General features: G+C 30.8%; 3 protein-coding genes across 8 annotated transcripts; 2 read left to right on the top strand and 1 right to left on the bottom strand.

Moving 5' to 3' along the window:
• Positions 1-970: 970 nt before the first annotated feature.
• Positions 971-12,956, top strand: Ctr9 (RNA polymerase-associated protein Ctr9). 2 transcript variants are annotated; one of them, XM_074125768.1, is made up of 25 exons: positions 971-1,159; positions 1,292-1,390; positions 1,471-1,710; positions 1,796-1,942; positions 2,404-2,525; positions 3,390-3,585; positions 3,657-3,764; positions 4,177-4,296; positions 4,435-4,566; positions 4,646-4,824; positions 4,909-5,117; positions 5,244-5,425; positions 5,595-5,775; positions 6,266-6,414; positions 6,572-6,688; positions 6,774-6,919; positions 7,004-7,211; positions 8,051-8,259; positions 8,459-8,594; positions 8,839-8,969; positions 10,377-10,784; positions 10,919-10,951; positions 11,163-11,192; positions 12,229-12,270; positions 12,762-12,956. In XM_074125768.1, the coding sequence occupies exons 1-25, from the start codon at positions 1,118-1,120 to the stop codon at positions 12,811-12,813; spliced, it is 3,618 nt and encodes a 1,205-aa protein (XP_073981869.1). In that variant the 5' UTR covers positions 971-1,117; the 3' UTR covers positions 12,814-12,956. The 2 variants fall into 2 exon arrangements, with proteins under 2 accessions (XP_073981869.1, XP_073981868.1); XM_074125767.1 differs by having other exon boundaries at positions 10,919-10,963.
• Positions 12,924-23,605, bottom strand: LOC141453050 (lisH domain-containing protein ARMC9-like). 5 transcript variants are annotated; one of them, XM_074125770.1, is made up of 13 exons: positions 23,298-23,605; positions 22,854-23,195; positions 19,683-19,832; positions 19,426-19,599; positions 18,228-18,824; positions 17,883-18,102; positions 16,687-16,826; positions 15,698-15,838; positions 15,307-15,608; positions 14,870-15,077; positions 13,814-14,041; positions 13,535-13,646; positions 12,924-13,465 (listed from the first exon to the last, which is right to left on the bottom strand). In XM_074125770.1, the coding sequence occupies exons 3-13, from the start codon at positions 19,743-19,745 to the stop codon at positions 13,365-13,367; spliced, it is 2,286 nt and encodes a 761-aa protein (XP_073981871.1). In that variant the 5' UTR covers positions 19,746-19,832; positions 22,854-23,195; positions 23,298-23,605; the 3' UTR covers positions 12,924-13,364. The 5 variants fall into 5 exon arrangements, with proteins under 5 accessions (XP_073981871.1, XP_073981875.1, XP_073981872.1 ...); XM_074125774.1 differs by having other exon boundaries at positions 18,237-18,824; XM_074125771.1 differs by lacking the exons at positions 22,854-23,195; positions 23,298-23,605 and adding an exon at positions 20,737-20,907.
• On the top strand, positions 20,578-22,531 carry LOC141453054 (protein Nazo-like). The gene is made up of 4 exons (XM_074125782.1): positions 20,578-20,699; positions 21,010-21,238; positions 21,325-21,617; positions 22,121-22,531. Exons 3-4 carry the CDS (start codon positions 21,458-21,460, stop codon positions 22,381-22,383), a joined length of 423 nt encoding a protein of 140 aa, XP_073981883.1. The 5' UTR covers positions 20,578-20,699; positions 21,010-21,238; positions 21,325-21,457; the 3' UTR covers positions 22,384-22,531.
• Positions 23,606-25,023: the final 1,418 nt, after the last annotated feature.

Raw genomic sequence — 25,023 nt, 5'->3', positions numbered from 1 at the left:
AAGAAAATTTTTAATGGCCTTGAAGAAATGTAGACTGTCCAGTACTTAGTTTTCTCGCTATAAATAACGGTCATGCAATGACCGTGTAACATACATCTATTAACAACTTCCATTGAACCAGCGTACATCCCAGAGAGCATCATCACAGGATGACCTACAGAGATCCTGCCATTTCCAAGTTCAATGCATAGCTAAAAGTTATTCCAAAAGTCGGCTTTGTTATAGTTGTGAAAGCCGTATAATTTGTCAATAATCGTAGCTAAATTTACGAAAAGAGGAGAGAAAAAACAGGTTTACTATGAGAAAAGAGTGTATATTGTAAAAGATCATTAAAGGAGGGTAAATTGTAAGTTTGTCTCAGAATATTTTAAATAGTTCAATAGATAGATTTTAAGACATCTAAATCATGTTGTCATTAGTGTCCGGTTACTCAATGGACTGCCTAACTCTGCCAGTAGTCTATACAGACAAATCTGGAATAAGTGACTCTAAGGTATGGTAAAATCTAAGTGCAACCAGCTCGATTTGAACAAGGACCTTTTCGTTCCAGGCCTCTTTAACAATCACCAAGCTATTTCTTTCTGCAAAATTGAATTGTTGTAAGGAATTTGAGTGTATAAATCTTGATCACATAGGGTTTACAATTAGATAAAACCTATACCTCTTCAGTTACTTTGAAATATGGCTTTATCAGAAGTCAAGTTCTGAAAAACTTGCAGCGAACTAATTTCATTTATTTCGTAGTTCTAACTTATACACTTCCCATTCTGTGCCGGTAGTCATTTATTACTTTAAATTGTCAAGCCAATTATTTGAATAAAATAAATCAATTACAATAATTCATTCTTTGCTTTCTTATTTGAACTTTTTGCTTGGTTCAGTATCTCCTCTTTTTAAAAACCTATTTCCATTTAATTTAAAATCAACGATTAAATAGACAGCACATGTGACTCATTAACCTTATCATTGCTTAGGAAAACCTAGTTCTCTGAGGTTAACCTTCTCTTACAGTTTATTTTGTTTTGTGTGTTTAACGCCAGTTTTATCAAACGAATCTATATTTTTGAAAATTTATGACGATTTCTTGTTTGATGAAGTTTTAAAGTGTTCATTGACAATGACTAATTCAATAGAAATCCCTTTAAGGGATACAGATGAGGTATGTCATGCGCAAATTATTTCTATTAAAGTTCATATTTACTATTTTTTCCGCTCCTTTCTTGTTTAAGAGTTTTCATTTTTAATTAAAAAAAAAAATTAATGATTAAAAATCATTTATTTGCGATTAAAGGTAATAGAATTAGACTTTGATCAGTTACCGGATGGTGATGAAGTATTGGGCATTCTTCGTCAAGAAAATGCTCAGCTACACATATGGGTGGCTCTTGCAGTAAGTTAAGTTTTTAAAACAGGTATATTTAATAATAATTCTATCACCATGTTGGTTAAATGATTTTTTACTATTGTTAGTTGGAATATTATAAACAAGGCAAAGTTGATGTATTTATTAAAATGCTTGAATCATCCCGAGTGGATGCTAATGTTGACTACCGGGACTATGAGAAAGATCAAATGCGTACACTTGATATGCTGGCAGCATATTACGTTCAGCAAGCAAACCATGAAAAGAATAAGGATAGGAAACGAGATTTGTTTGCGAAAGCGACAGATTTATATACTACTGCTGATAAAATTATTATGTATGATCAAGTAAGTTAAAATTTTAGAAGCAATTTTGGTCTAATGAGAACAAAACTGATAATAATGAGTGTTTTTTGTTTTTGTTTTTTTAAAGAATCACTTATTGGGTAGAGCTTATTTTTTCCTTCTGGAAGGAGATAAAATGGAGCAAGCAGATGCACAATTTAATTTTGTATTAAATCAGTCAACTAACAATATTCCATCTCTTCTAGGAAAAGCTTGTATTGCTTACAACAAAAAAGTATGAACTTTTATACTACGGTTAAATGTTAAATAATTTTAACTATGTAATCTTGTAAAGTTGAGATCATCACATTGTGAGAACATTAGTTGTACTTGTCTTAGTAAAGGATTCTTCTGTTTGATCTCTCTAAACAAAATAAAAAGATATAAAATAATAACAATAGAATTTTAGGGAAGGGATTAGCTATGCGGTTAGCATACTGGACTCCCACGCGGAGGTCCCGGGTTCGAATCCAGCAGCTGACCCTTAGATTTTCTCTTCCTAGGAGCTTCTTACAGCTCACTGTCCGGTGATGGACAGTGTTGTCTGTAACGAGAGAACACTGTCCGGAGGCCGGCAGTGCACTGGAAAAAGCTCCGGGCGCTAATAACCTCAGCTGTTGATGCGCAAAAAAAAAAAAAAAAATAGAATTTTATTAATTTAATGAGTAAATTAATAAATGCATCAAATTTGTTTAGGACTATCGTGGAGCACTTGCATTTTACAAAAAGGCTCTTCGAACAAATCCTAACTGCCCGGCAGCTGTACGATTGGGAATGGGCCATTGTTTTATGAAACTTGGAAATCAAGAAAAGGCAAGGTGAGAATTTATTCTGTGAGAGATCAAGAGCAAATTCTTAGATTAATTAATACAGGAAGGGGCTATAAAGTCAAATGTACTGCGACCTAAAAGTTTATTCAACTCCCTGAAATGTTTGATCATAGACAATCACAGTAAACGGTACGTTGTTAACGTTTACAGTGTGTTTGTAAAGATTTTGGCAAATGTAATAGGTATCAAACAACTTGTTAAATGTTAAGATATTGTGTTGTATCTTTTAGAAACAAAGTTGCTGTTCCTATTTGTTTAGTTTTAACATCCTTATAAGAGGAAGTATCAACATATCAATGGATATTCGTTTTTTCAATGCTCTTAAACCGTTTAGCTAGTTTTCCTCCCCCTCCGCGCCAACGTGTGCGCGAGAAAGTTTAATTATGAAAAATAGCACAATGCGCAAATTCAAAATTCCCTTTGGATATTTTAGTTATTTTGAAGGTTTTGTCTGTCAAAAGAGATTAAGAAGCCTAACCACCTGAGACCTAATCTAATGTAGCTCTATAATCTAGTCTGTATTTGTATGTGGTATGCAGAGAAGTGTCTAAAAGTTCATAATAGTAAAAGTATTTTTAGTGTGATGGTGACAGTATTTTTGGTGAGTTTGGTCTGTGGGTTACCCAAACACTAATTTGCACATCTCAACTAAATTTGTAGATTCGTAGGCGTTTTTTGTTAGATTGGAATATTTGCAAAGACACCAAATAGATCCCAACAGAATGTAAGATCCCTTTTATACTAAAATAAAATTTTATTTAGGGAAAAATTCGTCACGAAATCGAAATAACTATACTTTGAGAAAGAGTTCAATTCAGAGACTAAAACTTTTTTTAATTTGCTTTCCTACAGATTAGCTTTTGAAAGAGCATTAGAGCTTGATTCCCAATGTGTAGGAGCTTTGGTTGGATTATCGATTTTAAGATTAAACAAACAACAACCGGAAGATATAAAATATGGAGTACAGATGTTATCAAGAGCTTATACAATTGATTCTACAAATCCAATGGTACTCAATCATCTGGCCAATCATTTCTTTTTTAAAAAGGTTGTAAACATTTTTTTATTTAAATATAAAGAGAATATAAGTTTGCTTATAAGTTTATATATGTATTCCAGGATTATTATAAAGTCCAACATTTGGCTCTACATGCTTTTCATAATACGGAAAATGAAGCTATGAGAGCTGAAAGTTGTTATCAGTTAGCAAGGGCATTTCATGTTCAGGTAAGGCAGATTTATTGCAGGCTTGGAAATTATTTGTATTAATTTTTCGAGGTAAGTTAAATAATTAATTGCAGTAAATTTGTTTCATTATTTTGATTCACTTAATTATTCAGTTATTATGTGTAGGGAGGGGGAAAGAACCAACATTTTGCATTTTAGAGATTGGTAGGGAGGGTTTTTAAAGTGAACAAAGTTTAAGTGGTAAGTTAGAGTTTACGATTATCTCTGGATTTGCCGAATTAATAGCCAGACAACCAGTAATACTCACCTGCTACCTCTGCAGACCCGCATTATGTGTGTATTTAAATATTAATGGAAATGCTGTCATTGTTTGAAACCCAAAGGGACTTCCAAGACTCTTAAGTCGGTCATTTAGTGCTTCATTCATCTTATAATTACATATAATTTTTAGGCAGACTATGACCAAGCTTTCCAGTATTATTACCAAGCTACACAGTTCGCTCCTCCTATGTTTGTTCTACCACATTTTGGACTAGGTCAAATGTATATTTATAGAGGAGATACAGAAAATGTTAGTATAAATTAATTTTTAATGTAAATTAATTTCATATAAAATTATAATTAAATGTGATTATGCTTACTTCTTAAACTCTATTGATGCTTACGACTCCTAGTTCTCGACTAACTTTGTAACAATTACTGTGATCAGGCTGCCCAATGCTTTGAAAAAGTTTTGAAAGCTCAACCAGGAAATTATGAAACAATGAAGATCTTAGGCTCCTTATATGCTAGTTCTCCAAGTCAGTCTAAACGAGATATTGCAAAAAATCATCTTAGAAAAGTAGGTTTCTTTTTTCGTATATTAATGGGAAATATTTCACTATTTCAACAACCTTAATGTTTTGATAACTAATTTTTAGGTTACTGAACAATTCCCTGATGATGTTGAAGCTTGGATAGAATTGGCCCAAATTTTAGAACAATCTGATTTACAAGGTTCCTTGCAAGCTTATGGAACTGCGACAAATATTCTCAAAGAAAAAGTTAACGCTGAAATTCCTCCGGAGATTTTGAATAATGTTGCATGTTTACATTATAGGTTGGTTAATAATAGAAATCTCTTTTATTGCAGTCGTTTGTTATTTATTTAATTTATTGTAATAAAATATTTATTCACTTATAGATTAGATAATTTAGAAGAAGCGAAGAAACAATTTGAAGAATCTTTAGCTCGTTCTAAATCTGATGCAGAACAAGATCCTCAGTATTATAATTCAATAGCAGTTACAACTACGTATAATTTAGCAAGATTAAATGAAGCTTTATGCCAGTTTGATCGTGCCGAAAAACTCTATAAAGATATCCTTAAGGAACATCCTAATTATGTTGACTGTAAGCTTTGTTTCACTCGAATCATATAAAGTTAATCTGATCATTTATTAATAGTCATATTATTAAAGTAATTTAACTAAATAATCTCCATAGTTATTATATCGAGATTTCAATTCTATATTACAGGCTATTTGCGTTTAGGATGTATGGCAAGAGATAAAGGGCAAATTTATGAAGCCTCAGATTGGTTTAAGGAAGCCATGCGAATTGACAATGATCATCCTGACGCTTGGTCCTTACTTGGTAATCTGCATTTGGCGAAACAAGAATGGGGTCCTGGACAAAAAAAATTCGAACGTATTCTGAAGGTATATTTTAATTGAAAGAACCAGTCAAACTCCACTTTTTTGAAATTCAGTAAAAACTAAATACCGGAACTCTTAAATAATCGCAATACATTAACCTAAAGTAAAAAATGGTACTACTTCCCCATTTCTATCAATGTTCTTCTGTTTCGCATTTTATATTTCTTTTTAGTGCCCAGCGACATCTACAGATGCATACTCACAAATTGCTCTTGGAAATGTATGGCTACAGACTTTACATCAACCGACAAAAGACAAGAATAAAGAGAAAACTCATCAGGAACGAGCACTTACGATGTATAATAAGGTGTTGCGTAATGATCCCAGAAATATTTGGGCAACTAATGGAATAGGTATAACAAAATGTCATCTTGATTTTCAGTATTTCCAGTTGTTTTTTTCTGTATTTTTAATTTTACCAATAGAATATGTTTTTAGGGAGGCTGGGTTTGAAATGAAAAATGTGTTCATTTTTTTTATTGTCATGGCAATCACTGACAATCAAGTATGTTTTTTTATCGTCATGGCAATCACTGACAATCAAGTATGGTGGGGGGGTATTAAATTAAGTGAGGGTTTGGAGAATTGGAGTAGTTTTTTTATTTAGCGAACTCAAAGGACTTTTCTCTTAATATATTTTATACAAAATAGCACTTTTTAACAAACATTATTTTGCCTTATAAATACATCCAAGTAACACTTAATGAATTTTATTAGAATAACAGATTGTATATATACTTGCTGTTACAACATATTCTACTCCTAAAATTATGTTATTTTTAAAAAAAATTGGTTTTGATTAAAAAAATTGAAATTTTTCTTTATTCTTTTTTTTTTATTTAGGATCTGTTCTTGCTCATAAAGGTTATGTTAATGAGGCCAGAGACATATTCGCTCAAGTACGTGAAGCTACGGCTGAATTTTGTGATGTTTGGTTAAATATAGCACATATATATGTTGAACAAAAGCAGTATGTTAGTGCAATTCAGATGGTGAGTACAGTCGGTATTCATTGTTTCTACATATTGTTGTTACTAGTAGTTCTTTCTACATGTTTTTCTACATACGAAAGACTCTGGATATCAATTTTCACTAAGAAAATAGACGCTGCTCTTGATTTTTAAAATGCTTTCAAAAATACTTTTTCAGTATGAGAATTGTTTGAGAAAGTTCTACAAACATCATCATGTAGAGGTTATGCTATATTTGGCCAGAGCTTGTTACAAAGCTGGAAAGCTTAAAGAAGCAAAGAATATTTTACTCAAGGTATTCTATCTCTTGATTTCTTAAGGATAAAAGGGATTCTTTCAAATATCGTCCAGTCGAATTTATTTTTTAATCATTGTGATAGGCAAGAAGAGTGGCACCGCAGGATACAGTTCTTTTGTACAATATTGCCTTAGTTCTACAAAAGTTAGCAACCCAAATTTTAAAAGATGATAAATCCACTCTTGACGTGGTATTGCAAGCAGTCCATGAATTAACCTTATCACACAAGTGCGTAATTTTTTGTTTAGCAAGTTTTTTTAGCAATTACCTTTTACTTCTTTTTAAGTTTACGATTAATTGTAAATTTTTCAGATATTTCCAATACTTATCAATGTACGGGGATAGAATGAAGTACGATGTTGGTGCAGCTGGAGTAGAAGCTCGTCAATGTCAAGACTTGCTATCTCAAGCTCAGTACCATGTAGCAAGAGCCCGAAGAACCGACGAAGAAGAAAAACAATTAAGAGCTAAACAGGAGCAGGAAAGAGCTGCTTTCAGACTCAAACAGATGCAGTTACAGGTATTTAACTTATTGCTTTTAATAAATATCGAAGAATTACATTTATACCAATTCATATTATTCGGAGCAAGTGCAATTTAGCTAAGGACTGTTTCATGAGGTTTCTCATGTTTTTTATTTTTGTTTTGTTTTAATGGGGGGGGTTTTGCAAAGCTACCAAAAGAGTATTTTAAGCTTTCTTCAGCAGTCAGAATGACTTATCACCCAGCCTTAGCTTTTAAACATACTCTGATCAATGATAAGAGGATTCCTTCAGGAGAAAGAGTCATTACGTTCTACAGTCGTCTAGTCTCTTCCGTTGTCTCCGTCTTAAGACTTAGTTTTCTCTTCATATCCATTTCCTTCATTTCTTAGAAGGTAAAGAAGGTAAGAAGACAGGTAGGATTTTTAATCCTACTGCAGGGTTCTGGTCCTACAAAGAGGTTCACTTCCCTTGACTTTTCAAGGTCATCAGTCATCTCTTTCCTTCTCCGCTAAATTATGTTGATACTCAAAATGACATAATTTTGTTCACAATTCCCACAAAAATTCTCTTCCGCACATGGAGTCTATTTTTGCTCAGAACAAGGCAAGTCTTAGATTTATTTAGGTGATAAGCTTTATTTGGAGAAGCCCGTTGTTATCATACTCTCACTTAAAAAAAAAAAAAATGCTTGAACGATTTTTTTAAACATGGTACCCAGATATATGAATGAAAGAAACCCTTTTTAATTTCGTTTAAAAATTTTTTGTAGGAATATTTGCTTATGAGGTTTATAAGCTTTGTTTGATTTAGCCATCTGTCATTATTTGTTTTTTCGTCAGTTTCAATGGTAGTGATTTTTTTTTTTTCTAAACAGAAACTTCAAGAAGAAAAGAAAAGAGCTGAATATGAAGAAATGCTTCAAAAAAGACAAGAATATAAGGAGAAAACTAAAGGTGCATTGGTATTTTCTGATATGCCTTCAGAAAAGAAACCACCAAAAGGAAAAGGGAGAAAACAAGGTGATATTATATCAGAATCTGGCAGCGAAGGAGAGCCAAGAAGTCCTTCGGAAAATCCTAAGAGGTAATTACATTTAGCTGTGTAGGAAGTGTTAAATTTAAAGATGAAATGAAATGAATATAACGTATTCTGGGACCATCTTTATTAAGATGACAGAATTGAAGTTTTACTTTAATTTCAACCATTTCTCTTGGCAAATTTAGTCATCTCTTTTTGGCAAATGGTTTTGAATTCTGTTAATGATTTGCTTGTTTATATTCAGGGAAAAAACTGAAAAAAGAAAAAGAGGTCCTGGAGGCGGTAGGAAAAAGAAGCAGAAGGACAACAAAAAGCTTAGCGAGAGTGAAAGCGGAAGTGATCGACCTAAAGCCAAGAGAAGGAAGAAGGGAGGCACTAAGGTTGGCCAATTTTAAAACAAATTTTGAAAAATGAAGCGTAAATATCAAAAAGAAAATTTCAGAAGAAATCAGACATTACTGATTCACTTAAAAAAAAAATAGCGCAACAACTTTAAATTCGTTCCATTTCTTGAATATGAGAATAACACAAATATTTAAAAAAATCACTATATCGTCTTATCTTTTGTAGTAGGTTGACTCATTTTTAAAATGTAAGTAAAGAATATTGTTATGAATTATTTAGGAAGACAAACAGAAGAAGTCCAAGATTGATGAACTGCTTACTGCTAAGCAGAAACTCAAGATTATTTCAAAGGAAACTATATCAACAAGTGAATCTGATAGCGATAGTGAAAAACTCAAAATTGCCAGTGGGTAAGTGAATAAAAAAATCATGTTCGCTTTTTCTTGTGTTACTTACTGATGGGCTATAGAACCCTGGGGATTTTCTGCATTCATCCTGTACTTCTCTTCTTACACCCGTTTTTTGGGACATCATCTTCGAAATTGACTGTCCATTTTATTCTAGGTCTTCCTAGATTGGTCCGTGGGTGAGGCAGAGGAATCTTTCTTGTTTCAAAAGCAGTCTACTTTTCTTAATCATCGTTAGATTGTTTGCATTCAGGAAGAGAGCTTAAAGCTCTTGCGAGTTTATCGGGTTATATTCTTTCGTATCGTAGGGCTTAGCTCTCCCAGGTCATTAGTATCCATTCACACATTTTTGTGAGATTAATTGATGTAAACAACCATTATCCTGTTCACTAAATTTATCAACTTTTGAATTTAACAAGTTTTTGAACAAATTCCTTTATTTCATTTTTGGTTAAGAATATGTTTAATTTCTCTCACTTCTTAAATATAAAAACGCATGTTTTTGGTACTACGAGCAATATTGCCGTGGAAGTTTCATTGATTCTTCAACTGGTCACAATTCATTAAAAAAAAAACCTTCTGCTAAAAAATTGTTTTTTGTTAGTGGTATGGAAAGTTTCAACGTTTTACTGCAATTGTGTTTATTTTAATTTATAATCTTTATTGCATTAAGAACCAAAAATTCCTGTCTGCAAAATATATTTCTTATTTTTATGGAAATTGATTGAGAACGTCCGAATTTAGAGATCAGATTAATATTACACAAAATATTAAGGGAGGGCTTTTTCTTTGTCTCATTCTGAATATTTTTTTAAGATTGTGATTCTACCTTTCCTAATCACAATGAGATTGTTTTCATGCAAGGAAGAGAGGTTAAAAGAGCTTCATTTCTTTATACTCATCAGAGATACATTATGTTTCATGATCTTTTCGATGCATAAGATGAAAGTACATCGTTCAGAATTGTGAAAAATACAAGTTATCTGGGATGGAAAGCTACTGTGTAAAGTAGAATTATTATAAAATTTGAACATCTCATTAGGATGATTACCTAGATTTATAATAATAAAGAAAAAAGAATCACCAAAGAATAATAACTAATTAGGTTAAAAAATTTAATTAATACAATAATTGATAGCGAAAATTATTAAATTGATGAAAAAAAAAAAACTCTGAAAAATGCCGTACTTGTATTTAGTTAGCATTGAAGACATTTATTGGTTGCAGAGGTTAAATGATTTTATCAGAACCAATTTCATATCATAATTGAAAAAACATATATTTAACTTCTGTAAAAATATGTTTAATTTCGTTTTCAAGTAAAAGTGATTTTCTCAATGTGTAATATCGCATCTTCAATTGCCTTCTTTGTTAAACAAATTATGTATACAATTTTTTGTACACGTTTAGGAGAGAAAGTGAGAGTGACAGTGGAGGTGGCCGTAACAAAGCTGGTGGTCGCAGAAGGATAGCATCCTCAGGAAGTGATAGATCACGCTCCAGAAGTAAATCAAGATCTAGAAGTAGATCACGATCCAGAAGTAGGTCTCGATCAAAGTCCCAAAGTAGGTCGAGATCTCGTAGTGTATCAAGATCTCATTCCAGATCGAAAAGTAGGAGTCGTTCGAAATCAGGAAGTAGATCACGATCTAGGAGTGCATCAAAATCACGCAGTAGATCAAGATCACGTAGTGGTTCGAGATCTCGAAGTAGATCAAAATCAAAGTCAGGTTCAAAATCTCGTTCACAATCTCGTTCAAAATCTAGATCTAGAAGCGGCAGTGGTTCGCCCGCAAGTTCGAGGAAGTCTCGATCCAGGTATATCTCTATTTACAAATAATAATAATAATATATTATTATTATTATTTTTACTTTTGAGCAAAATGGTATGAAGTAATTACTTGCTATTTAAATATATTAATGAGTAACATCAAATTAAATTTTATTTACAGATCTAGAAGTGGTTCCCGTTCAGAAGGGTCCAGGTATAAGATAAAGTAATTTTATTAGAATCCTTTGGGAAGTTCCCTTTATTTGAATTAGTTTTTTTCAGCCGAAAATTGTTTCGCTCAAATAAAATTTGGCCTCTTAATTTAAAAATTGATAATAACGTAAATTTTTAAGAATTTAAAATATTAAGTTATCGACATTTTTCTAACGCCGTTGTGTATTTATATATTTTTTATTTTTTGACAGAAGTCGTTCAAGAAGCAAATCTGGAAGCAGGTATGCTATTTCTTTATTTCTCTTTCTATCTCACTCTTTTGCCTATCTATTTTAAGTTTATTACATTGCCTTCGGAGGAGTATTTTTGGCCTCCAGCTTCATCAATAGTCTCTCTTTATTTTTTGTATCATTCTAACATTTTCTTCTTTGATACTATATATATTTACTTTCTTTTATTGTTGTTTAGAAAAGGAGTATTTTGACGGCGCTAAATTTGCGGAATTAATATTACATCAGTCTCCCTGAATCAGAAAAAGTGGTTCTCACAAAAAAAATTGTGAATAATATAGGAGAAAACTAACTCAGTTATTAAAAATCACAATAAGCTTTTCATATTTCTTTTGAGTAACCCCAAGAAAAACGACCTTATCTTGATAATGGAAATTACTCTAACGGGAGTGGAGTAGCTTTTCTTGTATAATTTTTTAAGAATTTCTCGAAAATAGACGCTAGGTTTTCTTTAAACTTGACATTGTGATTACCCACTTGTGTATCTGTGACTATTTTTTTTTTTTTAGATGTTTTTAAGAAAATTCATTTTTTCTAGAGTAGCTCTTCAGAAGGAATTTCTTGCCATTTTTGTATGATTTATGGACCCGTTACATTTATAGCGTTAAATAAGACGTGTTTGAAGTAAATTACGACATTGAAAGTGCATATTTTCTGATTTTTGTCTCTTATATTCGTTCCTTACGAATTTTATGTAGGGTTCTGGTGGAGTTGTTCGTCACGCACATTTCTCTTTTATCATTTCATTATATCTGCGATATGCTAATTTTTAAGACAATTTATTATTCTAATTCCGGGAAGAAAAAGTTTTTTAAATTTTATATAAGATTTTATTATGACTATTTTATCTAAAAACCTATCGCTTTTGATTAAGTGTCCACGACAATTATAGCTGAGGCCCACCTTCTCAAATCTACGAAGTTTTAAGATAATTTATTCGTTAATAATTTGAAAAATCTGTAGCCGTGAGAGTGTTTGAACTAGATTTTTTTCTTAACTATTCATAATCTCATTTATTCTATTTAAGGAGCGGTTCTGGAAGCAGAAGTGGTTCGTACGCTCGTAGCAGGTATGTCTTTATTGCACATTAACATAATCTTGAAAACTTGTTTGTCAGTTGTAAATATTACAATAAACGGACTTCCTAAATAACATTTTTGATCAAGTTGTTAGTATTTTAAGAGGTATCAATAGGGATCAGATTCCAAAAAAGACGAAATTGCTAATCAAACAATTGTAGGGCTACCATAAAACCTTGCACTTCACAAATTTGGCTTGCTTTTAAATTGGAGGATTCCTTTAAAAACTCGTTCAGAAGAACATGTCGGAGAATTTTTTCGGCATGACATCCATCCAAACATTTAACAACAATTTCACAGCTCATTAAACAGTTCTAGTTACATTTTTATTCGTATTTTACTGATTATCTGCTAGTTCAATACTATCCAGATCAAAACAAAACAATAATCTTGAAAAATAATGGCTTAAAGTTTTGCGATCAACGCATTACTTTCTAAATCATAAAATGAAAAATTAATCTAAAAATAAATTTTTTTTCAGGTCTTCTTCTCCAGAAAACAGAAAATCTGTATCAGGAAGTGACAACGATTAATTTTATTCCTAGTATTTATACTAAATTTGTCTTTGTTATTTAGTGACTAATTTTAGCATCAGAAGTTTGACACATTGTTAATAATTGAATTGAATTAAGTACATCATGTATTAGAATTTTACTTTTCTTTTATTTTTTGAATTCCACAAAACAAATAGCGCTTTTTTTATATTACATGATTTTAACATTTCATTCTCATTTTTAAATTATATTTTTATTTAATCTATTTTTAGATTTTAATGAATAACTTTTGTTTTTTGTTTTTCTATAAAAATTCTTAAAAGAATTGCATACGGATATCATAAAATGAAATTTTTTTTCCAAGTACAATGTGCAGTCTAATGTATATAATGTAATAGATGAAATTATAAGATGTATAAAATTTAATAAATAAATGTAGTATTTAAAATTAAGAAATTGAATTTTTTGAAAAGTTACCTAGGTACTGTGAACGAAAGTAATGAGGAAATGGTATTTTTTGTTTATATTGTTGAATGATGAGATCGAGAGAGATATGTGGATTATACTAATAAGTGCATTAAATAATTCTATTAATGACGTGATCTTGCCCATGCTGGGATATTACTTGATCTTGGAGTAGAAGGTCTTAAAATTAATTTGGGAGATTTTCCAGGTTGCCTGCCTACTACACCTGTACAACATGGATATCTTAGTGATTGACCAACAATATTCAAATTAATAATAGATGAAATTGGCTTACTTGGTGTACTAAATACCAGGCGATAATGTTCAGAAAGCAAAGTATCACCAGAGGGTGTACCTTTGACTAGATCATTCTCATCTATTTCAGACTCCAGTTCTTCTGGATCTTCCTTAAATGTGTGTAAATTCAATACCATTTAATGTCAGCATTCAATAAACATTTAAAGGAAAGTAACTTATGTCAACATACAAAATTTAAAAACAAAAACATTAATTTTTCTCACTATTTATATCATTTTGGTAAACAACTTCAACTGAAATAAAGCACACAACTTACCAGATCATCATCACTAAAAAGATTTGAATTCATTTGCAAAGTATCTGGAGAAATTTCTCTTAGATGTAATTTAATTAGTGTTTCAATCTGTTTTTCGAGAATGACATCACCTTTGTGATTAGTTGAGCATTCTGTTACATATAGATTCAATCCAAAATTTTTACAGATTGTATTTGCAGCATCACTTCGAACGATGCAGCAAAGAGTACCACAAACGAATTCAACTACCTATTCAAAAAAATAATTTGGCCCGTTATATATTTGTTTACAATATAAATAGAATGTATAACCAAAATTATTGTCCGAATACCCTTGCTTCGCTGAAGAAAGCATGTTTTATGAGTCATTGCGTCTAATTAAGGGATAAAAAGTTTTGTTCCACTTAACAAAAGTTAAAATTCTCCCTAAAAGGTTCTAGAATGGGCTATGAAGTATTCTAAACATTCAAACGGGACAAAACATAGATGTATAGCTAGGCGTACAACTTGCTTAGCATACACTTTAAACTTTTATAGAATTATTAATTAAATGTTAGTGACTAAACGTAAAATATGAAAGAATTAACTATGCTAATAAATCATTTATTTATTGGTTCTCTGCCCAGATTAAGCAAAGGTAAGCAGAAATGAAAAATTAATTGCAAGGGCTTAGTAGAAAAAAAAGAGAATCAAGTCTTCCATACTGAACTAATTGTTTTTTCAGTTTATTCTCCTTCTTTAGACGCATGTTTACTTCCCCCCCCCTTGGAGAACACTGACTCTTGTGTTAAGCTGCAGGGGCTGTTTCGAGAAAGAATACTTTACTAAAGATAATTTTGATTACGTGATACGTGACATGGACTAAAGAAAGGTAAGTATGTAAGCCAACAGACTTTCATTAGTATTGGATGCAGTAGACCGATTTATTGCTCGCTTTAATTTTACATGAGGAGGCAATGTAAACATAAAAGCTAATTAACAGGACTATTAAGAGATTATAACATACAAAAGGTACGTGAAAAAAAAACGTATTTATTAACGGATTTATTGAAAGAAACACTAAGGAAAAATAATTTACCTGTCTGTGTGATGTTTTAAGTAATTTTATAATACAGAATATACATTTTTCTCGATTATCCCAAAAAGATGGTGGAATGCAAATGGCTAAATTCATTATCAACGAAGTGCTGTATTCCAATGTATATTTTTTTAGTGGACCAGGATCAAGTTTTTCCAATAGCCATTCCATAATTCCATTTTTAACCATTAAATCAGATAAATGTCTCCTGAAAAAAATTAAACCCAAACTACAACTGAAACTTGACAAATTTATTTATGATAAAGTCGTTTCTTTGTGTCTTGAAGTGTAGAAATAATAATAATAATAATATGATTATTATTTTGGGGAAAAAAACTCACTTTTATTTGCAATTAAGTTTTTAAAAATTTATATAAATAAATTAAAATCAGAAAAAATTAAGCAAATATAGAAAACATAATGTTACTATATCCTACCGAAGGCTGAGTTTTTGAAGTGTTGCTATGATCATATCTTCGGTTACTGAATCAAGATCACTTTGCTTAGTTATATCTACAAGAAGTTGAACAGTAATTTTTGATGAAGCTATATAATCCCGGCCAGTATTAAATGAAGCCAAGGCGTTTAATATACGCACTACAGATTGTTGAACAGGATGTGGTAAAGTTACGGGTGCCAAACTGTCGCTTATGAAATTACTTTTTAATCCCAGTATGTCCTGACGACAAAACCAGGATACAATTTGCTCTCTTTCTTCGCTTCTACATTTGGTAATGTACTGGAACAAAAAAGAGAGGAGGAATAATCGTGAACAATGAAAACTTTATTTTAAAAAAATCCTCAAAAGTGATTAATACATTTATTTACCCATCTAAGAGCTTGTAAAAGAAGTAATTTATTCTTCATACTTCCATGCATAAGCTCTTGCTTTAATTTTCTGACATCAATTTGATTATAGGAACATTTTTTATCTTCTGAAGCATTTGTTGTACTTTCCCAAGTATGCCACTGCAAAAAAAAAAGAAGATATTTTTTAAGAGAATGATTAGCAGGGGTTTCTTTTTGCTTAGGTCAGTCCAAATTTTTATGATTAATTCACAAAATAAAAAATTTAAAAAAAAATCACAGCCATAAAAGTGAAGTGTGTAGAATACGTCGTCGCAAATTGAACGTTTTGATTTTTTCATCTATATTTATATAAATATAGGTCAATAATAAGAACTGCCAATCATATATATTCAATAAAGTACTCATTTATTTAATTAATGGGAATCGGGACCCATCCCATACTCTAATTCATTTCTCTAATTTACTCATGACACTTCGTAATGCGCTGGAAGTGTCATTAAACAAGTATAACAAAGTAAATATATGTCTTTTTTACAATGGTACTCCAGAATCCTGGATTCAATTGAAAGATGTACACTATTTCTTTTTATTTATTTATTTATTTTGTATTTGTTTATTTATTTTGTAATTGTAATTAAAACTATTTCAAAATTAAAATCAATACTTTATTTTAAATTGAAAAATAAAGTATTTTCTCGCAGGTAAAATTTAAGTTTCTTATCAAATGCCGCAGCTAATTAGCACCATTTTTTCTGTCTAAAATTTGAAAAGATGTTTAATAACAACATGTTTGTAATATTAAATCTAATATAGTTAACGCTTCCATTCAATGTTTGATTTGTTAGGTCAGCTGTGAATGTTAGTTAGCCAAATCCGAGGGCTGGATTTTCGTCCTAGATTCAGCTTATGTTTTTCTTTAGGGTATCTATATTTTTGGCGCAAAGGAGATTTGGATGGCGTAGAACTTGATCCCTTCTTATAGAAAAATAAATAAACCAATTTATTACTTTTATGGATTGATTTGACGATATGTCTGTTGAGAAAAGATCAGGAAAGATTTGTATACAATTGCAAAGTGTAGATTTTAAATTTACTGCTTCTCCTTGGACTGACTTTTCTAGTGCGGATGACAGTTCGCTTGCAACGCCTGAAAAGTTGAAGAAATATGTTAATGAAATCAAATAATGTTTTGTTGGTTACTTTATGTAGACCTATCTATAAGAAACAAAGTTCTCTATGGAAAAATTTTCAATTAAAGAACATTTTTCCAATGACAGAGAATTAATGATTAAGCCAACAAGAATCAACCGTTGAAAGGCTTTAAGAAAAGTAAGAAAGTTAATATCAGCTCGAAAAAAGGATGGGATTAACTGTGGAACTACTACATAGAAAATGCAGCTAGTAGGATGAAATTCTGATTTATCTCCTTAAGAAATGCGAGCCCTACGTTCGCAAACGATTCTTAAAGTTTGGCGCCAGTAATCTGGGTCTTAGCTTTCGCTGGCCATTGCATTAGCTTTCTAGACTGGTGATTTTCTGGAGGTTACAATTGGCCATCAAGTGGTGCACACTTAGGTGCAACTTCTTCCCAAAAAATGACGCGACGTGAGATTTACAAATAATGGGCTAGAACAAGGATTTTAAATCATCCTATTTGTTGGTAATCAGAACACGTTCAGATATATATTATTAAAACTATCAGAATACGTATTCATAATATATTGTGATAATGAACCATTCTGTATTCAAAAATAAATATAAGACTTTTTCTGGCCAATGCCAAGAAATATTTTCGTAATTAAAGACCTTATGATTTAAAAACTACGTAATTAAGCCATGAATTATTTTCCTTACATTTTGATATAAGCAAAAATTAACAAATTCAAACACTATTTTTCCACTTTTACAAATATTTATTCTTAGGCTAATTAATTATTAGTCGTCGCATCTGTCACAAGTCCGATTTTTTAACGATAAATACATTTGAATCAAAACTTTTGTTAGGTAACGTCCACAAATAATGAGTGTATTTTCATTACAATCCTTATTTCAAGCATACTTTTGGGTGAATCGCTTTCGTTTGTCTACTATTAATTATTTATAATTAATTTATTAATTAAGATAATTAAAGCATGAAAACACTACCAAACACATTTAGGGAAGGTAAGTAAAACAATTTTTTTTTTTTTTTTGCTAACATTACCTACTAATTTCTGATGATCCTTTTTTAATCTGTGTAACTTTCTTTTCACTTCTTTGAATCTTTTTGTATTCTCATTTAACAAAGAGGCAGAATCGTTTGCTGTGTCATATGCCTCACTCTTCAAACAAAATTTCACCAATCTTGGAATAACATCATCTCCGCAACTGTAGTTGATTAAAAATTGTTCTAGAGTATGTTTCAAATTAATTAACCAATTTTCCTGAAATGAAAAATGTATTATCCCAGAGGATTTCATTGATTTACTAAGGAAAAAATGTTTTATTTTTTTTTTAAGTTCATGCAGTAGCACAAAATTCACCTAGATAATTTGTATAATCTTCCTACCTCAAATACCTTAGTAAATGTTGGGTGCATTTTAGGATTTTCTATGAATGGAAGTGCAAAAAATGGTAGGAATTCTGGATCATTAGTAAATTCTGTTCCGTTCTCTGCCAGAAATGTTTTAAACATATCCATTGCTGCAGTTCCATTATTATTTTGATTGCTTAGTTCAATAAAATCAATATCATTAATAGAATCACTTTCATTTTCTAAACTATCGGCTTCAAATTCTCTTATAGAGCTTTCATTCTCTTCCTCTTTTGCTTCTTCATTCGCAAAAATATCTTCAGTTTTTTCTGTAGGTGAATTTTGTAATAGATCCTCTTCAATAGGTGAAACATCTTTTTTAGGGGATTTTTCAATTATGAATGTTCCATTTGTTTTCTCCAATTTTTGAATTGCCATATCTGAAGTAAATGTCTTTCCAGAAGTGTTTTCATTAAATGTTTCTGCAAAATTTCTAATAATATTTTGATTTTCGTTATCAACCCAATCTTTATTTCGGTATTGTATGGTAGCAAAATAAGTATAAAGATATATGGTCAACTTTTTATATTCAGTCAACGACCTAATTTCATCTGGAACCAGTGAGGACCATTTCTAAAATTAAATAACAAAGATTTAATATATATATATAATAAAATATTTTTAACATATATGTATATATAAAGTCGTAAATAGAAATTTTTACAAAAGAATCATGCACTAAATAAAAAAGGACAACTAGAATTCTTTGCTAAATTGTATCTTGAGAAATTAACTAATTATTATTTTATTTTAAAAAATTGTGTAAATGCCTTTATTGAAAGTATCCTTTGGAAAATTCTGTATTCAATGCATTTTCAGCAGCCAGTATTCCCCCCAATCAAATTCTTTCCCCAGAGGACCAATTTGATTTGAATGAGCACAACAAATGAATAAGGATGGTGCTATTTTCCCTCAAGCAAAATCAGGAAAAAAAAGCGTAAAATGCCCAGGTGCCTGACTTGATGAAAGATGCTTCAAGCAACTTTTGATCACTACGCATTTCATTATTTCCAAATTATCCATCAAAATTAAAAAAATAGTTCTAGAATTGTTAGATAGACCTCGTATAGTATTGAAAAAAGTAATGTTAGCTTATATGTTTATCTACATGCAACCAAACTATTATGGTCCAAAAATATTTTATACACAAATAATTTACTCAAAAATACTTTACCTCAAAAAAGAGTTCATGTTCATTCTCATCCAGTAATCTCATCAGTAGAGGTACATTATCTTTTTTTATTCTTTCTTTTGCTACTGGTAAAGGATCTGGTAGAGGTAAGTCGGATTGTTCCACGTCTTTTTTTAAAGCTAATAATGTATTTTGAAAATTATGGCTAAGGAAGAACTGAAAAGTTTAAAGTTATTAAAAAATCATTTTAGTTTTAGATAATTCATCTACTTTAGAAAAATACATTCTTATTATTATACTTCAATTATTAGCTCAATACAGAACACTTCCGTTTGGTGGCAATGTTCTAAAATATCCGCCATAAATACAAGGTGTAAATGTTTTCTCTTTTATATTCCTGAAAGTTGTGTTATGAGAATAACTTTCCAGTATGTAAATAATTAGGCAACCTGAAAATCAGAAATTACAAATCTGATTTTAGAAATGCTGATCAACTGGTGAAAGAAAAACCATACCACTTTGAAAATTTATGTGACTGAAACTTAGATTTTAAACTCAACTTGTGCCAAATGAAAGTACAAACGAAACCAAGATAACTATCCGAATACCTCTTATAATAAAGCTCTTATTGTATACATTTAAAGAATGGTTTTATTTGTAAGAAAAAGTAGCAGCTATAAAAAATACCAAAACATGTTACTTTAAAGGAATGTTAGATTTGGGGTTAACTAAAAAAAACAAGAAGTCCAAATTTAATGGTTCGCTTAGCACAGAATTTAATAAGGTATTGGGCACAATAAGTCAAACGAAAGTCTACTTTTCTAAATTTTAGATTTTTTTTTAAAGATCTAACGGTTTCTAAGATTTTCCTTAATATTTATGAACTAATTGAATCTAAATAAAAATAAAGCAATGCCTTTTACTTTTGGCATATGTATGTCATTTAAAATACCTTTTCAATAGATTATTTAATATATTTTTCGAAGTAGATTTTTTTTTTTATACTACCTACCCGTACGAAAACATGTCACGAATTTTCTAAAGTGATAACTAAACTATTAAACAATAAGTAGTAGTTTTTGGATTGCTATCACACAAAACATTTGCCTGAAAAGCAATAATTCGAGCAGGTGCTAGAGATGGATATGGCTGCAGTGCTTATTGTTTTAGAAAGTAGATTTATTCCTATGTTTATTGATGACCATGTGAAAGCATAAGTAATAAAATAAAACAATGCTTTTATTGCAAAAAAGTAAATAAACTATCAATTAAAAATAAACATTTGCAATATCAATGGTGCAGTATTCATTTTCGAGGTGAGTAAGTTCTACTTGAATACTGAATAGATCAGACCTCTAAAGGAACGTCTTGACGATGAAACTGCTTATTTTAAGGACTATCGCCTGGGTGATTTGTTTTCTGAAAAACAAAATAGTCAATTGTAATTCCCAAATTTTACATGAACTTGTTTCTTCTGCCTAATGCCTATGCCTATCTGTTTCAAGCCTGAAAGTCTATTGATTGGATGGGATAAATCGAGTCAGGGCTTTTATCGATATTGTTTTACTGCAAAGATTTTTTTTAATTTAAAAACATATTTTTTGTTGACTTAAGTTTTTTTTACAGATTTAATAAAATTATCGCAGATGGAAAACTGATTTATAAACTAATCACTGGTTTAATCATTGAGCACATCTATATAAAATACATAAGTAACCAAAATTAACGATATTCGATAATATGCGACGTTAGTATCAGTTATTCGAGAATTGTGATTGAGATTAGTAGTAATGGTAGTTAACACAACTTAAGGAGTAGTCCAGCAGTTGGTAATTTTAGAAGCCTTGGCCAATATGTGCGTATTAATCAGCAGCGTATAATTTTATTTACTATAGGTTAGAGCAAAAGTATTGCATCTAATAGTGATAATTTTTGTTTTAGTGGTGGATTTGATCCAAATTAGATTGGACGTGCTCAATATTTATATTGGAAAAGACAAAAAAAATCATTCATTGTTGCCACACTTGTTTCTGTGTTGTCATTTTCTGCATATGATACAATAATTGAATTCAAAATGCCTGTGAATTATCGTGAACTTATCAATGCAGCCGAAGTTGTTGCAGAAGAAGAACAAATGAAAGTAACTATGAAGTATACATTAGCAGGTGCAGGATTTACCACTTTTACAACTTTACTTGGATCCGTTATTGCAGGACCAGTAGGTTTAGGAATAGGCAAGTTTATTAATCTGTGGTTGAATTGATTTTGATGTGAACTATTTATGTTTAATACTTAAAGTAGGAATCAGTTACATTTACAAGTTTGTCTTTACTGTTCTTATTTGATCCATTTTTAGATGACATCTTCATATAGTATAGACTGCTATATACACAAACAATTTAATTTTATTATCATAAAATCACATTATGGTGATGTTTCGACCGTTAGCCCTTCATTATCCTACATTTTTTTGTTTAAGCCATAATCATTTGTTTTTCTGAAAACGTTGGTATGTAATGAATTTTTACAAATTTTTGATTTAATCCGTTGCTTTATTAAATTTTATCTTTGTTTATTAAAGTTTAATTTTTATTTACTTGAGACAAAAAATGAAGCCAACTATCTTACAACGTAGGAATCCCCGTTAACCGTACGTCGTTAGCGAGTTGTTTTATTTTCGTCAAAGGAGAGGGAAAAGTATATTAAGTTTTAATCACTTGCTGTTTTGTGGTTTCAGGTGGTGCTCTAGGTGGAATTACTTCGGCAATTTATGCTAAAGGAAAGTTTAAATCTGTTGTCGCCATAATAAGGGAAGATTTAAATGAAAGCCAAAAACAGAGACTTGCTGAACATCTAGAAATTGCAGTTAGAGATTTCCAGATCACCGATCTAGTAAAACTTGCATTACTACTCAGAAGTAACCAGGCATTATACATTGCAATATTAAATGCCTTGAAATTTTTCTTAGAAAATGACATGAAATATAGTCTAACTCAGTAAAATTGTGATAATGGGAATATTTTCTAAAGATATTTTTGTACTTTTTTTTTTTGAATGGGTTTTAAAAGGCATTTTCAATTTGTTATAGAGTACTGAAATAATATGTAATAAAGAACAATTATATAAATAAAACTATTTTTGTATACGACCCTTGGCCATTAATTATGATTATTTTTAGTCCAACGTCGCCAGCAATATGGCAGTCATCACCGTTGTGAAAATGTGACCACTTTTTACAAATGTATGAACCAAATTTTTTTTTGCGATTTGGACGGATGTCTTCCGACAGATTAAAGATATGTTTGTGATCCTCTTTTACTACATTTTATTAACACACCTGATTTTTAAGTAAATGGATCCCTCTAGAAATTTCATGTAGAACGACGTCATTAATAGAATATTTTTTTCTCATCACCACGCCTTGAAACGTATTTAATAAAAATCTTTGATAAAAATTATTAATATCTTACCTCGTACATTTGTACAGCAAAGTTGCATATTACCACGAAGTAGGTGACTAAACCCCTGTTTAGATGCAATAAATATGAAACAAGAAATTTTATTTTGTTTAAATTAAACATAAAATAAACGAACAAAGAAAAAAAAAACAATTTTTGATACCCTAAGATCTAAAACACTAATTTTGTCTAAGATTTCTTCTGTTGTTGGCACGAACGGCACTTTTTATAGTTTGCTGAAGAAATATTTTATTGGTTTTCCCAATTCTCTTTTGTTTCCAAGCCATTGGTCCTTCGGTCTCTGCAAATTTCTTCAGTTCCCTAGCTTCTTTTAATAACTCTTCCATGGCAAGCCTAAACATCATTGAAAATCTATGTATTTCTTTTACTGAAACATATTAACGCCAAATTTGTTTGGGCTGTCACCAAAACAATTTTTTTTGTAATTTAACATACCTCTCTAAATCTTCTTGACACAAAATTGACATGCCTAATCGTAAAATGGAATGTTATGTGAACTCTAAGAATTAATGATAAAAAGTGTAAAGAATAATAAATTTCTCAAATTATCAGAACTCAATTTCAGGCACATATACTTTCTGCAGGAAATCACAGATTAACAGCACAAATGACAGATATCGTACACAATACTGCCTGTTTACCTGAATGTTTAGGACTAGCAATAACCTGTAACCTCACTACCTGTTACAAATTAAAATGGTTTTACAATCTGGAGGAAGAATGAAATTGAAAACACTAGTCTAGTTATTTTCCCCCCTCCAAAAAATGCAATTTACAATTTAATTTTCGATACCCACAGTTCTAAAACACATTAATTTTTAAATTTAATTAATTAAATTAAATTTTTAAATGGAGTGTTTTGAGAACGCTAAGAATAAATAAAAAAAGTGTAAAGAATAATAAATTTCTCAAATTATCAGAACTCAATTTGAGGCACATACTTTCTGCAAGAAACTACAAGCCCCCCCCTAATAAACTTCAGAAAACAAGTTTTTTAATTACATTAAAAAAAGTGAAAATTAATTTTACTTTGCCTACATTAGGTAATTTTGATACGTTTCTCGGCAATGTGTTACTAAATGAAGACGTTGATCCCAAAGACAGTAGAATTTCCAAATTCTGAAATTCAGACTATTACAGAATTACATTACAGACGTAGAAGTGACGGCTTTAGACCTGATTGATTCTTTGCCAGTAAAATTAGAGTGCAAACTCTTGGTGGAAGAAAATTTTGTTTATGCTTATTTAGAGACTGCCTAGTAACTGTTATAATAATGTATTACCCAACATAATTAATAAGATCCGTTTAATAGGACGAATTTAGAGACCTATTGTTGTCGTCAGGTACCGGTGATGTGTGAGACAAACGTGAGATAAGTCGGAGTAATTATAATGATAGGATTGAGAAATTTAGGATCGTTTAATTTGTAAATATATATTTTTTCAGTTTTAGGAATTAATATTAATAACTAAAGTTTACTTTGTTGGACTGAAACTTATCTTAATTTCAAGTGTCATTACATTATTTAATGCGGCCAAACTAATAAGAGTATTGCGGTTGCAATAAGTACCGAGTCTACTTTAGAGTTAAGCTGTAGTTGCAAGCCTACAGCGCCTGACAAATTCTTTCTGTTCGGCTTGAATTATAGAGATGGTATCTAGCATATCTAGCATTTCCTAATTTCTTGTGTTTTCTACAATCTTGCCAGATAGCAGTTTCTCAAATTTTTACTTTTATCAACTGCTCTTTCCTCCCAGGACGGAATTTTGCTTCTGTTATTAGACTTTACTGTACAGATTAGTGATGACATCTAGCAAGATGAAGGATTTGGTTTTACTTCGCAATGTTTAAGTGTCATCTTTCTATTGCACTCACTAAGGGAAGCATCGAAATCGTTTCAAACGTCCATTGATTTTTATGATTAATGTGTCACTCGGAATTTTGTATAAATCTGACTTTTAGGGTTCTTGACGCTTATATACTAGAAGAGAGGAGATATCCCCTCATGTGTGAGGCCCTCTTAAATCTGTAAATAATATTAAGACTATGGATGTTCTCCAGATTTAGAATTAATTTGGCTAGATAAGTTCAACGCGCCAGCTGCTCTTACTCTTTTAAAGATGAAGTATTGCAAAATTAAAGATATAAAATTTATTATGT

Source organism: Rhodnius prolixus, unplaced genomic scaffold (assembly GCF_049639745.1).
Source record: "Rhodnius prolixus isolate KJV_2025 unplaced genomic scaffold, Rpr scaffold_3, whole genome shotgun sequence".
NCBI lineage: Eukaryota > Metazoa > Arthropoda > Insecta > Hemiptera > Reduviidae > Rhodnius > Rhodnius prolixus.
This window is presented reverse-complemented; position numbering and strand designations above follow the sequence as displayed.